The 14,502-nt window shown below is 40.6% G+C and overlaps 1 protein-coding gene and 1 long non-coding RNA gene across 7 annotated transcripts in view; one reads left to right on the forward strand and one right to left on the reverse strand.

Annotated features, from left to right (window-relative positions):
- LOC121027224 (uncharacterized) overlaps nt 1-14,502 on the reverse strand; it is a 143,887-nt gene that overhangs the window by 126,274 nt on the left and 3,111 nt on the right. The gene's annotated exons all lie outside the window — the stretch shown is intronic.
- Nucleotides 13,788-14,502, forward strand: part of NFIA (nuclear factor I A) — a 579,301-nt gene continuing 578,586 nt past the window's right edge. For 3 of the 6 annotated variants that reach the window (XM_040470426.1, XM_040470428.1, XM_040470430.1), the window contains exon 1: nt 13,871-13,960. In XM_040470426.1, the coding sequence (XP_040326360.1) occupies nt 13,886-13,960 (75 nt within the window). In that variant the 5' untranslated portion in view covers nt 13,871-13,885. Of the gene's footprint in view, nt 13,961-14,502 lie in introns of all 6 variants that reach the window. The other 3 variants (XM_040470432.1, XM_040470429.1, XM_040470427.1) reach the window with 3 other exon arrangements.

Raw genomic sequence — 14,502 nt, forward strand, 5'->3', positions numbered from 1 at the left:
CAGAGTATGCAGTGAGTTAGTGGCATGGCCCTGGCTAGAATCCACATCTCCCGGTTCCTAGCTTGGTGTTCTTTGCATTCTCATTAAGCTTCTGGAGACTAAGCTGGAAAATATCCAACTAACCATAAGAGACAACAGAGATAAAGGGTCATGCAGTGGGGTGTGGAGGAAGGGGGACGTTTTTAAGACTAAACACCAGTCAGTGGATTTCCAACTTCAACAGTGTTTTTAAGGCCTATTTCCTTTCATTATAGAAATAATATCCATTTTTTAAAGAAGATTTTGAAGCTGCAGAGAAGCAGGAAAAGGAGAAAATATATAATCCCCCCAATTATATACAGAGCCATTAACACCTGGATGTGTTTTCTTTCCGTCTTTTCTTTCCAAATAGATCATTGAGCTTTCACTGAACTGTGTTCATATTGTATGTCCAATTTCATACCCTACTTTATTTACACTATAATAGCATAAGCATTTTCCATTTATAAACATTTTCTTTCATGGTTACATAATATGCTTTAAAGTGGTTGTGCCAAAAAAAAATAAAAAATAAAAAAAATAAAAAAAATAAAGTGGTTGTGCCATTCAGACCATTTAAAAATTTTTTTTCACTATTTCAGATAATGTTAAAATGAACATATGTCTCTACATATTACAGTCAATCCGTGTTTAGGATGGTGTACCAGGGTAAAATTATGGCATTAAAGATTTAAAGATTTTTTAAAGTTTTTTGGCAAATTGATCCATATCATTTATAATATACATCTTCTTATTTTTTGCACAATTATACATTGTTTTAGAATTCCAGAAATAGAAAGTATGGATAAATAATAATCATAACAATATTCGCCATCATTCCCTCAGCCCGCAGGGAGAAACTACTCATCATCCTGGCACATTCCTTCCCTACCCTTTAAAAAAATAAATACATATACACACATGCTTACCAAACTGAAACAATCGCATGGCTTTAGTTTTTGGTACAAGAGTTTGTGAGCATATTCTCATGTCAATAAATAATACCTGAAAACCAAAAAGATTTTCTTTATTAAACATAGCATTTAATCCCCATCACACAGCCAAACTCTGTCTCATTTGTCATACCCATCTCCCCATAGCCATGTAACAGACAGATTACATGCAGAACCATTCCTAATAGGACAATCCTCAGGGAGTAATATTGGCTGCAATTCTCATGGGAAGTCTGAGAAATTAACCCTAGATGGACCCAAGGCAGTAGCCATAGCAATTGGCAATTCTGCAGAGCTCAGCGCAGAATGATGCTCCAGTGTGCCAGCCACAGGCACGGCTATGGGCCCTGAAATGTGGGTCCCTGGTTTTTAACAAGAGATTTTTTTCCAAAAGCACAGAGGTAGAGACAGAAACTTTGGCATCAGACCACTCCAGGTTCAAGTTAGGACTCTGCCTCCTACTGGCTGTGTGGCTTGGATTAATTTAACTGCTCTAAACCCCGGTCTCCTCATCTGCAAAGCTGAGTGACGAGAGTTGCTACCTCATACGTCTGATGATGATCAGATAAAACAATGCACATAAAGTACTTAGCAACACGTCATAGCAGGCTCTCAATCAATTTCAGCTGTAAGTATTTGAGGATTTCTGGCAATTCACAGCTTTCTCTTCTCACTCACAAATCTGACTTTCTCTTTCCCCATTTATCTATTAACAGAAAATATTTTTTAGCTGATAATCCCCAAAGCAGTAGTTCGGTGATGAATATGGCAGTTCACGATGTTTCATATTTATCTTATTACACATTCCATTAATATCTTCAAATGGTTGAAACTGTCATTAACTATTTTCAAGAAATAATTTTATTCGAGCATTTCCAAGTCTCACGAGCTTTACACAGCAGTATCTCCTTCAGCTGTCACAAGCCTGTGAAGTATTATCATTACCATTTTTCAAGTAAGCAAACTGACATATAGACAGTTCAAGAAATTCGCTCAAGGTCACATCACTAGAAGTTGAAGACTCAGGTTTGAATCCAAGTCTGCTGGACTACAAGCCCTAAGCCCCAACCAGGGGTTGGAGGGGATCAGGAAATCTTTTTCTGTAAAGGGCCAGATCGTAAATATTTTAGGTCTTTCCAGCTTTATGGTCTACACTGTAACTACTTCACTCTGCAAGTCTACTGTGAAAGCAGCCATAAGCAACATGCAACCAAATGCGCATGCCCGATGCCCAAGAAAACTTGATTTTGGACACTGAAATTTGAATTTCATATCACTTTATATGTCCCACTATGTTATTCTTCTTTTTATCTCTTTCCAAACATTTAAAAGGTAAGAATTATTCTTAGCTTGGGGGCCATAGAAAAACAGATGGTGAACTGTAGATACATCTACAGAGAATGTCAAGGTCAGGTAATGTGAGACTCTCCGGGCACACTAGGCTATTTTCTGCTCACCAGCCCCCACCCCCTCCGTTTTTGCTGTGTTATACTTTTGAACTACAAACCTCTTACCACCATCCTCCTTCTCAACATCCACATTTGTCTGCCATACTTTTTCATTCTTCAAACCAAACTGCATTGTCCTTCTCACAGGGAATGCAACCAACCCATCGTTACCACCAGCCCTGTATTAAGTTTGGTGCCCTTTTTCTGTTCTCCCTTAGCACCCTGTAGGTTCCCATCATAATGACTATCACACTGGATTGGCATGGCTTGCCTGCCTGCTTTGAGGTCAAGTGCCGTGAAAGCGGGTTCCCATCTTGATCATAACTGAGCCTGCTTAGTAACTAGCACAGTGTTTGGAATATAAGCGGAGTTCAATAAATGTTGGAAGGAAGGACAAGAAGGGGGAAGGAAAGGACGGAGGGGAGAGAGACCAATGAAAGAAGTTCGCTACTGTAAATACAGGTTCTGGACTGGAATGTGGAAAGGTGGAGAGTAGGGAAAGAGCCTACCCCAAATCATTAGAAGAGACATGCAAGGAGAAGTGCCCAAATGCATGTGGAAATCCTATTTCTGCTTCTGATGAGGGACAGCCCATGATCCCCTCTGGTAGTGTCTGCCCATTGTGAGGGGACAGTGAAGAACAAGGCAAAAGTAAGTCTCTTGATTTCTCCCATAAAGGTCCAGGGAAAAGGTACCAACTAAGAGATTCTGTGTGCCCCCACAGACTCCCGAGTCATTCACATCATGTTCTCTGCCAGGAGAGTGTAGAGATGGTAATGTCTCAAAAATCAAGATGGCTTCTTCTAAATATCTTATATTCTTATATATATGTTTAAATGCTATAGCAAATGAAAGAGTTCAATTGAAGGTATAAAGGAAAAAGAAATTAAGGAGTCAGGATTAGATGGGGGTGTAGATAGCCAAAAGCCTTCTTTCAGCTCTGAACAAATTTGCTCTTTTTAAAAGATCATGGGAGCTTGGATTTGTTCTCCAAAGCTCTCCTTTGAAGCAAAGAATTTCATCACCCCATACCATTAATGCTTCAGATTTGGGGGTATTTTTTTTTCTTTTCTTAACAGGTGCTCTATGGGAGAGCTTCTTTGAGATGAAAATATAGGGACTAAGAAACACCAATTTCTCACTCCACTACCGCCTTTTGCTTCCCCTCTTCTCTCACCCAAATTCTCTTCTCCACTGAAACAGTACCCCCAGGGAGATGCCAACCCAGGCTTCTACTAAGACACTCTTCGGTGGTTCAAACAGAGACCTGACTGTATGGGTTTAGAGCCACACTCCAAACCTCTCTTTTATTCATTCCACTGAACTCTTGTATATGCCAAGGAATGTATCTGCCACTGGACAACTGGAGAAAAAGCCAAGAAATGCCCAACATTGTCCTCATTGCCTTGGCTTTCTTTCCCTGCCCCCTATTGTTTTTCAATGAGAAGGGGTGCTCCTGGATGTACTGTGTAGATGCTGCTGAAATAGGAAATGAAGACTTCTCCTGGAAATTTGGGAAACTAATAGAGCTATGGACTGGGACCCATGAATTCTAGGCCCAAGTCTGCCACTAACTTGGCAAGTGTTTTTAAGCAAGACACTTGACTTCTCCGAGCACCAATGGATCCTCTGGCATACATCTAGATGCGCTCCAGCTATCGGGAACATCGGAGCCTGACAGCTGTCAGCTGAAAACCCTCTGGAATTTGTCTTTGGCTGAAAGATCCATCTAGCCCAAAGTCTCTTCTTTTTGCCCAAGATGGTTCATATTCAATAACTGGTCAGTGATTGCCAGAGTGCAGAGGCTAGGATGCAGAGAAAGGAGAAAACTTTTGCACTGTTGGTGGGAATGCAAGCTGGTCCAGCCACTCTGGAAAACGGTATGGAGGTTCCTCAGAAAATTAAAAATAGAACTACCCTACAACCCAGCAATTGCCCTGCTAGGTATTTATCCAAAGGATACACAAATGCTGATTCGAAGGGGCACATGCACCTCAATCTTTATAGCAGCACTATCAACAATAGCCAAATTATGGAAAGGGCTAAAATGTCCATCACCTGATGAATGGATAAAGAAGATGTGATGGGGCACCTGGATGGCTCAGTTAATTAAGAAGATGTGATATATAGGGGCACCTGGGTGGCTCAGTCGGTTGAGCATCTGACTTCAGGTCAAGTCATGATCTCTGGCAGTTTGTGAGTACAAGTCCCACGTGGGGCTCTGGGCTGACAGTTCAGAGCCTGGAGCCCTCTCTCTGCCCCTCTCCTGGTTGCACTCTGTCTCTTTCTCTCTCTCTCTCAAAAATAAACATTAAAAAAAATTTTTAAAAAAAAAAATTTTACAATGAAATATTACTAGGTGATAAAAAAAGAATGAAATCTTGCCATTTGCAACAATGTAGCTGGAACTAGAGTGTATTATGGTTAGCAAAATAAGTCAGGCAGAGAAAGACAAATATCATATGATTTCACTCATATGTAGAATTTAAGAAATACAACAGATGAACATAAGGGAAGGAAAGGAAAAATGAGATGAAAACAGGGAGGCAACCATAAGAGACTCTTAAATACAGAGAAAAAACTGAGGGTTGCTGGAGGGAGGTTGGTGGGGGGATGGGATAAATGGGTGCTGGGCATTAAGGAGGGCATTCATTGGGATGAGCCCTGGGTATCATATGTAAGTGATGAATCACTGGGTTCTACTCCTGAAACCAATACCACACTGTATGTTAACTAACTTGAATTTAAATAAATACATTTAAGGGGTGCGTAGGTGGCTCAGTCAATTAGGCATCCAACTTCGGCTCAGGTCATGACCTCACAGTTTGTTCGAGCCCTGTGTCAGGCTCTGTGACAGCTCAGAGCCTGGAGCCTGCTTCAGATTCTGTGTCTCCCTCTCTCTCTGACCCTCCCCCACTCACACTCTGTCTCTGTCTGTCTCTCGGGAATAAATAAACATTTAAAAAATTAAATAAATAAATTTAAAATAAAAATAATAAACCTTAAAAAAATAAACCTTATATCTCAAAGGCTTGGCCCCATGCCCAATTTGGAACAGTTCTGCAGGGCCATTCCAGCATCTGGGCTCCCTACAGAATTACCTAGACCTCTGTGGGACTGCATGGATTTTTAGCTCCTCCTTCTTTTACTTCCATGTAGGTACTGATCCTGACCGCCAACCCAGTAAAATCCTCGCATACACATCTCCACAAGTTTCACACAAGACTCGAAGTTGGTTTTGGAGGAACCTACCTGGGACACCGGTCCCTAGCTTTCGCATTGATCCAGTAAGAGGGCTTTGCAAGATGCTTCCATTTCTGTCCATAAACGTGAGTAAAGCACAAGATGCAACTGCAGGTGTATAATATAATCAGCAGAGGCAGCCACAGCTGGGTCTCATGTATATCTGAATCCAACTGATTACAGAATTCAGGACATCAGCTCTTCAAACATTATGAAACTAGTGATACAGTGACAGAGACACTGAATATTTGGATCTCTGGGTTGGAGATCTCAAAACTAGCTGGGTAATTCCCGGTAATTCTCTCAGTTGGGCTTCATTTTCTTAATCTACAAAATAAGAAGCTTTGTCATAGTCCCTCTGCCTCCTCACGTTAAATGAATTTATGTGATCTTTGGTTTGAAAAGAAAAAAAAGTTAATTTTGGAGAAATCAGCCTCAATCAGTCTTTCATTCACCAGGAGCCAAAAGCGTATATTAGGTGCCTAATTATTCATGACTCTTTCCGGTGCCGCCTGTAAGCCCTGCCCTCTGAAATCTGTGGTCTGGTGCTGAGTGACATGGCTAGGGAGCCACAACGCAGGCAGCCTCCTTGGATCCACTATGCTACTCATCCACAAATGAGAAATCTGCTGGAAGATCACTCTGTAATTTATAAGGCTCTAGAGGATTCCCAGAATAACTACAGGGAAACAGAAACTAACCTGTATTGAGCACCTGCTCAGTGATAAGTTTCTATCACTGACTTTGGCCCTTTTACATATGTTGGTTCATTTAATTCAGACAACACTCCCTGGATGATGGCCACTGCCATTGCCATCTCCATTTTACAGACAAGCCTCCAGAGGGCATGTGACAAGGCAGAGTCCTGCATCGAATGTGGAAGAAGCAAGGCCAGACTACCACCATGGTTCCGTCACACTGTAACGGAAGTGCCCAAGAGCTCCTTGAGTGCAGGTCCCCTGTCTTTCTTACTTGTATCCTGAGCACCTGGCACAGTGGCCAGCATGAGTTACTAGATGGCGTGTTTACTACATTAGTTCATTAAAACCTCCTGACTTCTCTCCTTGCTATTTCTATTACACTATCATACAATCAGCCTTGCTAATTCACCTCCAGATTTTTCTAAAAAATGATCAACCTTGAGAAAGACAGACAACCAACACCAAATAACAATGATGTAACTAATTATAGTCCCCCAAGTTATATGGTGACACCAGTCACTTGGCCCCTCCGGGAATTAATAGCTGGCTAACTAGCCACAGCACTGTCGACTTGCATGAGGTTGTCTCACTTGGGCCCGCCAAGCAAGGGCTCCCATTGATTATTCCTAAAAACCCTTTCCATTCTGAAAGCCGTTACCTTTTAAGATGTCTTAAATACATCCGCCTTGTCATGTTTAACCATGCCCACAAAAAGCATCCTAAAGATATTCGATCATTCAATTAGACTAAATGAGGCCAATGTATAAGCTGCTGCCTCAGAGGTTATCATGCTTAATAAAACATACTTTATAAACCCCATGGAGGCCGTAATTAAATTTACAAGCAGCCTGACACACAACTTTAACAGAAGATGCCTGAATGTTGTGCACGCGTGTGTATGTGGGTGTGTGTTTCGCGAGTGCATGTGCGCATTTTAAGGTCCTGTTCCATAAGGATTATAGCTCCCCTGCTGTTTGGAAAAGATAATTTCACTTGTAACACTAATAACTTGAGCAGGGGAGAAGCTGGCCTGGTGAATGGAATGCACTTCACTGCACATCTTGGCTCAGCTAGAAATCGGAAACAGATGGTCCTTGCGGCTGGTTTCCCACTCGAGCCCGCTCACTGCCAGCCTGTGGTCTTCGGTGGGCCGCTGCTGGCAGTCTGTGACTTGAACATAGTAGGACAGTGGCAAAAGAAATCAAATCTTTTTCAATGAGCAGCAAGTTATAATGAAATTTGACAGATCTGACATTCTATACCCAACATCTAGTTAGAATATATTAACCTTTTAGTTTTCTTAAGCGCCTTGCGTGGAAGTTGTGAATATACTTATTAGAGGGTTGTGTTCTATGCCATTTTCCCTGTCTTTTTTTTTTTTTTTTCTTTTTTAACAGGGGGCAGAGGGTTTAGTCCAATCTTGGGTGGCAGCTGGTTAACAGAAAATGCAGAGAAAGGAAAAGTCAAAGAATATCTAAATGGAAATGAAGTACAAGAATTGCCACTAGAAGAAAACTCTTTCTTTGCAGGGCATGGAGGGTGAGTTTCTGAGGAAAAAAAATTATCAGTATTTTTTTGAGAAAAAAATATATATATATGCTAGTTCAAAAATCTGGGAAATCTCTGGGCATATCATGGAAACGGATGGGGCTGTCTGGACCCCCTGGCATTTTCTTCAATTCTGCCCTTTTCAGCTTCGTAGCGTTTCCTTTTGCCATACGGTGAGAAAACCATGCCAGGTGACTTGGGACACCAGTTTCTTAAAGTCACCACGCTCGTGCCCAATAATGATGTGTACCTGTTCTGAAGACTTTGCTACTGTCCTCACAAAGGGATAAATCTGCCACCAAAGACCTTGGCATTTTCCTGGGCTTCGGAGGAACTAGACTATCCTTTTGTGCACATTCTTCCCCTTATTCCAAAGGTTACATCTGAGTACACACTCATTTCGAGGCTGGACACTGATGTCCTGAATACCATTTTAGGATTTTTCATCTGGTGAAGGTTAGAGAAAAGACTGAGGTATTAATAGTAGATAATCCTTCTTCAATACAGGCTTTAAAAAAAAAAAAAAGGTCTCAAATGCCTATTGCTCTAAACCAAACTTCTCTACAGTTTCAGCAAAACTGTACATTTCTAATTTCCTGATTTCCAAGAGCCTGGAGATTCAAAGCCATACGTATGTGTTAAGCCCAGCATCTGACTCTACAAAAGAAATTTTTAAAAATCTTCTGAGAGCTACCTAATCAGAGTATGAAAGCCCTTTTAGACATAAAGACATACGGTTGAATCTTGGCTCTTCCTGCTCAGTATGTGTCATTAGGCAAGACTCTTACTTTTGGACCCTGACCTGCAAATTGAAAATAATAATATGAATCTCCTAGGGTTGTTGTGAGGTTAAGTGACTTATCATACCCAAAAGCACCTTAAAAATACCTGGCACATAGCAGGTGCTAAGTCCTATTATTTCCCCTCTTTCGTGGTTTAAGAGGCAATACCAGGGGCGCCTGGGGGTCTCAGTCAGTTGAGCGTCTGACTTTGGCTCAGGTCATGATCTCGTGGTTCATGAGTTTGAGCCCCACATCAGGCTTGCTGCTGTCAGCTTGTCAGCATGGAGCCCACTTCAGATCTTCTGTCCCCCTCTCTCTACCTCTCCCCAGCTTGCACTCTTCCCAAAATAAATAAGTATTAAAAAAAAGAGAGAGAGAGAGAGGCAACACCAGAGTGGTAAATTTCCGGAGTCATAATTCTTAGGCTTGAATCTTCACTTCCATCTCTAACTCCAGGACCCCAAACAAGTTGCTTCAACTTTTGAAGCCTGTGTTTTTTATTTTTAAAATGGGGTTAATAATAGATCTTACATCATAAGGACGTATCCTCAAATAAAAAGATCTTAGAACAGCACCTGTCTTTAAGAGGAAGCACTCAATCCATGTTAGCTGTTATTATATGGTGAATTCCAAATCAAGTTACTCTTCTCTTAGAGTTTTAATTTTCCAATGGCTCTAGAAACCAAGCTTGAGAAAAAGGATAAAAAATCATTTTAGTTGCCTGTGTTGCAGAAGTTGCCGTTAAGTGAGTTACAAATGAATGAATGAATGACATAGGTGCATTAAAGATAAAAAATAATGTAGTCAATTTATGTGAGTACCAATGAGTGATACAGATATGGAAGCCAACGGGAATTCAAAGGTACTGGAGATCATTATGGACTGGTGTCTCAGAGAGAAAGTTAACTTGCAAAGGCAGATGATGTTCTAGGAGGGACAAACGTTTCAGCCAAGGTGAATGAAAAGGTGTAAGTATGAGAAGAATTGCATAGAGGGTGTTAAGAGCTGCAGTGGAGCAAGACACAGATTATTAGACGATTATTAGATTATTGGACTGTTATTAGATTCTTAGATCAAAGAGAAGGGACCTAACCCAGCCTCACCAGATGGGATCAGAAGAGGCAAGACAGGATTGAACTCAACAGAGGACTCGTATTAACAAAACATCGATAACAAAACAATACCGGTGCTTAAGCACTCATTATATACCAGGAATTATTGTCTTTATGAGTATTTTTGCTAAATAACTGTATAATTTATGTTTATATAATTATCATATTATATAATATTATATAAATATTATATCATATCATATTTATATATTATATAAATATTATATCATATTATATAAATATTATATATATGATTATCTTCATTTTCCTGTTAGGACACAGAGAATCAGAGAGGTTAAGTAAGCTGGGAGTGGTCACACAGTAACCCACTAAGCCAGGATATGGGCAATTGAACTTCAGAAAGTGTGCTCAACCACTCTACTCCCCAGCCTCTGAAAAACATTAATATTTCATTTCATGTTACCTTTTAGCAACACCTGACAGACTCAAACCCTTCCTTGGTATCGTACACCTGTTGGCAGAGAAGTCTTTGAGGCCTTTATCCAAGTACTGCAGCAAAGATAGAGATGGGAATCCCGCATCCCCTCAGCTCTCCTGGGTTCTTCCCACTCATGAAAAGGGGGTAGCTGATTTGGGGAGCTTTGGCCACAAGAGCCAGAAAGAGTCTGGAAAGTAACTTGCCCTCTGCCAAAGGCCAATTTGCTATTAGAAAACAATTCTCTTTCTAATGCTGCCCCACAGTCCCCAGACCGTATCCCTCGCACCTTGCTCACACCATGTGGAATGCCCAGCGGTTAACCCACCCCTTGGCTTCATAGCTGGAGGATTCCCACTTCTTATAAAACACCTTCAAAGGAAGTAAGAAAGTCCAAATCCTGATGGGGTTACTTCTTGATGAGGGCCCTGGTGGGTTTTTTTTTGTTTTTTTTTTTTTGTTTTTTTGCCTCAGACTCATTCACGTGCAGTGGGAAGAAGTATTCAAATGACAAGAGTTAAATTCAAAACATGTAGCCACTTTCTGTTATATTTTTTTTTTCCTGACTGAAAGCAAACCATTTAGATGTTTGTTTCCAAAAAGGCATCTGTCAGCAATCAAAGGGGAAAAATGCATAAAGCAAATGCAATTGTTTGGAGTAGCATTTCCTGGATCATGTTAAATGCTTGAATTGCTCCCCATTATGCTCACCAAATAATTTTATTTCCCACAATAATTGCAATATTTAACATGTTTTATTTAATCTTGTTTTAAGGCTATTAACAACGGGCCACACTGTGAAAAGGCTGATTGCTGTATGAGAAAGGACAGCTTCCACCAGCCTCTTAGAGAACAATGATAAAGTTAAATGCACCTAATTGTTCTGGATTTAAAACACTATTATCCAATAATATTTCTCATTTCTTTGTTCCAAACTACTATGCCATCTCCTGTAAAACCTTCCAGGGTATTCCATCATTCACAAAGTAAAATCTGGACTCCAGTTTACCTTATGCCCCATTCATTCATAAATAATGGGCGTGCACAGGGTGTTCTGAGTCTCAGAAATGCAGCCGCTCAGATAAGAGACACCTCGAACTTCAGAGGCTGCCGCGTGGCCGACTTAGAAATTGTAAGGCTGTGGGCCCACAAATCCAAAATGCCCCCGTGCCTTTATGCCCCCGGAGAATGCGGAGAAGACCCTAACGCAAAGAAACTTTGGTTTGTCTGCTTTCCAGAGGCAAGTAGGAAAGGATGAAATGGAACAGGAGGCTGATTCAAATGCAGAAAGCTGCTCCACTTCTTTTCTTATTCCCTTTTACCCTTTTGTTTTGTTTTGTTTTGTTTCCAGTTTATGCTACTTTACATTTTATGGAGAATTTGCAGCATTTCTCCTTTGCTTTGTCTAAATGACAAACCGCAGAAAGACCAGGTCATTTTAATGACGCTGCAGTTACAGGAGGCAACAAATGTTTTGGCTGGCGAGCTCAGGGCAAGATCCTGGAGGAAGGTCCATTTGCTGAAGCTCAAGGTAACTTAACATTGCCCGCACTGCTGCGGAATCTTTTTCTGGAAAGGGAGGTAATTCCAGAGTAATAAAGAATAGAATGTAAAGACGCTTCTCAGAGTGACGGCAATATCCATATTTGATAATAATGCCCGATACCACCCTCTACCCCGCTATGATGAGAAAAAAAATCCCATTACGCTGAGGGATGAGGAAGAAAAAAATGTCATATTTATTACACTTGTGGCTAATTCTGTAAAAGCAGTCTGTGCATCGTGTCGCAAATTATAAAACATTTCAGATGCAACTGGATAAAATTTACTTTACGGAAATTATTTTTGTCAAAGCAACTATCGACCTGATGCTAAAGAGCTAGCCTAACACCTACTGAGGAAGAGGTTACGAGTAGGAAAGCAAATGCCACCAAAGTTAACCTTTTGGGAACTTAAAATGTGTCCCGAATAAGTTTGTCTAAATATTATTCAGTTGGAAATGTGACTAGAAAAAAATCCACTGGATAGTTGGGCTGTAAATGCACAACTCTTTAAATAATCACAGTTCAATCGCCCTGAAAAATGCTTGAGATAAATTCCCTGAGGCTCCTGAGTGCCCATATAGGAGACTTGCAGTGCACAGAACTGTAGTATCACTGCTAAGTTCTTGGGGATTGAGGAACCACTTATATCCAGGGGGAAAAAAAGAAAAAATAGGATGTGTTCGGTACACTGCTCTTATAAAGGTATTTCTGCAGTTCCTAATTTCACACAGTTTGAAAGAATAAAATACAGCAAATACAAGTATTCTCTCTACGTCTTCTCCCCTCTTGGTCCTTGAGTAAAATGACTGGAAATTCATTAGTTGCCTGGACTTCTCACTTAAAAAAAAAAAAAAACTATTTTTATAGTCACTCTTATTGGTAGATCCGTGCTGTGGTTTATTTTTTCCTCTACAGAGAGGATGTGTGGTCAAAAACCCCTGTGAAGACGATCACTTGGTTACAGTAAGGAAATCAGATGTGATTTTCCCTGAATAAGGAAGTAGTCATGTCAAGTTTAGCCTGAATTGTGTTAAACTGAATTGATAATGACTGATCGCTTTATTTACAGAGAATCAAAAAGCTCAGAATTCATTAAAAAAAAAAAAAATAGAACACCAAAAAGTAGAGATGGCACATAGCCTAGCCTAGGTTAGAACTTGTGAATATCAGTAATGTATTTCCTCACATTAAGACACACATCTAAATACAATGCCAGCGAAACCAAAAATCTAGGGACTCTGAACACTGTTGTCTCATGTTTATGTTCCTTCACAACCAAATTAACTAATGAATTCTTTTAAAAATAAAAATAAAAATAAGGTAAGGAAGGAGAAATATTTTTTCCCTGGAATTTTTTTTTTCTCCTTGGAAAACCTGTTCAGCTGTTTCCAGATCTAGTTTTAGACTTTTCGCTTTGCTTCCAATGAGATGTGTAAGACAGGAAAACTGAACTAAACATTTTTTTTAAAATGCACAGCTCACGTTCTCGAGAAAAGTGGCTGTGAAAAACAGATACTGAATCAGACTTAAAGTCGAAGAGGGGGGGCAGTAAAAAAAAAAAAAAAGCCCAAAACATCGCATGATAGTCTCTAAGCAGTTCCATCTGTCAAGCAGAAATTTTAGGCTAATAGCCTGTGGCGATCTCCCTCCGCAGTCCACTACCTGCCTTTGTCCTATTAAATCTCTTTATTCTCCTTAAAAAAAAAAAAAAAAAAGAAAGAAAGAAAGAAAGAAAAAAAGAAAAAAAAAAGAGGGGGGATTGGTTGTTGGAAGGAAAGGAAAAACCTTGCAGACCAAAATCATCTGAGTGATGAAGCCCTAATTTTAACCGCCTCTCTTTGATGTGTAGCCGTGGGTCCTTGTTTTTAAAAAAGGAGAGAGAAGACAGTGCTAGGAGCAGAAGACTTTTCGTCTCCACTTCACCTTGCCACTGGGTCTGTGAGAGATTGGTTCATTGTCAAGGAGATTTTTTTTTTTACCCATGATTCCATATGGTATGGACCGGACTACATGTTGCCCCACATGCCACTGCAAATGTTTTCTCAATTAGGTGTCTTATCTCCCGTGAGTTAGCATCAGATGAAGCTTGCTGACAGCGTAATGGCAGGGAAAGCTTCCGACGGCTCCATCAAATGGCAACTCTGCTACGACATCTCGGCCAGAACTTGGTGGATGGTGAGTTGGCAGCCGGGCTGCTTTTTTTTTTTTTTTTTCCCTTTTCTACTTTCCCTCCCTCTTTGACAAAATGTCCCAGACCTCACATTCATCAAATTCACATTTGATTTTTTTCACACTCTTCAGTGAGGCAGCCTCACACTGCTTCCTCTTGCCATCCTCTCCCTGCCACTCTGCGACTCGAGTTCCCAGCAATGCTTGCCCTGGTTTGCCATGGGACAGTGTTGGAGAGTTGGTGGGGCTTTTTTTCTTTTCTTTTCTTTTTTTTATTTTTAAAGTAGCAGGAGCTTTAAGGTGGAGGTGGGTATTTTAGCCAAGTCGGTCTTGGGGTAAAAACAAAAAACAAAAAACAAAAAAAAACAAAAAAAATGAAACGCTTGTCCTGGCCCTCAGGTTTTGCTCCCTCTCTCTAGCTTCACATCCCCTTTACTTTTGTTTTCAGGGGATATGGGGTGCTTGGTTTTTCCTCGGCTGTGGTATTTTCTGAGGACGTGTGTTTGGACACTGGGGAGAAGCAAGCCCTGGGCAAATTCCTGTCCTGC

Source organism: Herpailurus yagouaroundi, unplaced genomic scaffold (genome assembly GCF_014898765.1).
Source record: "Herpailurus yagouaroundi ecotype Mexico unplaced genomic scaffold, PumYag 77, whole genome shotgun sequence".
Taxonomy (NCBI): Eukaryota; Metazoa; Chordata; class Mammalia; order Carnivora; family Felidae; genus Herpailurus; species Herpailurus yagouaroundi.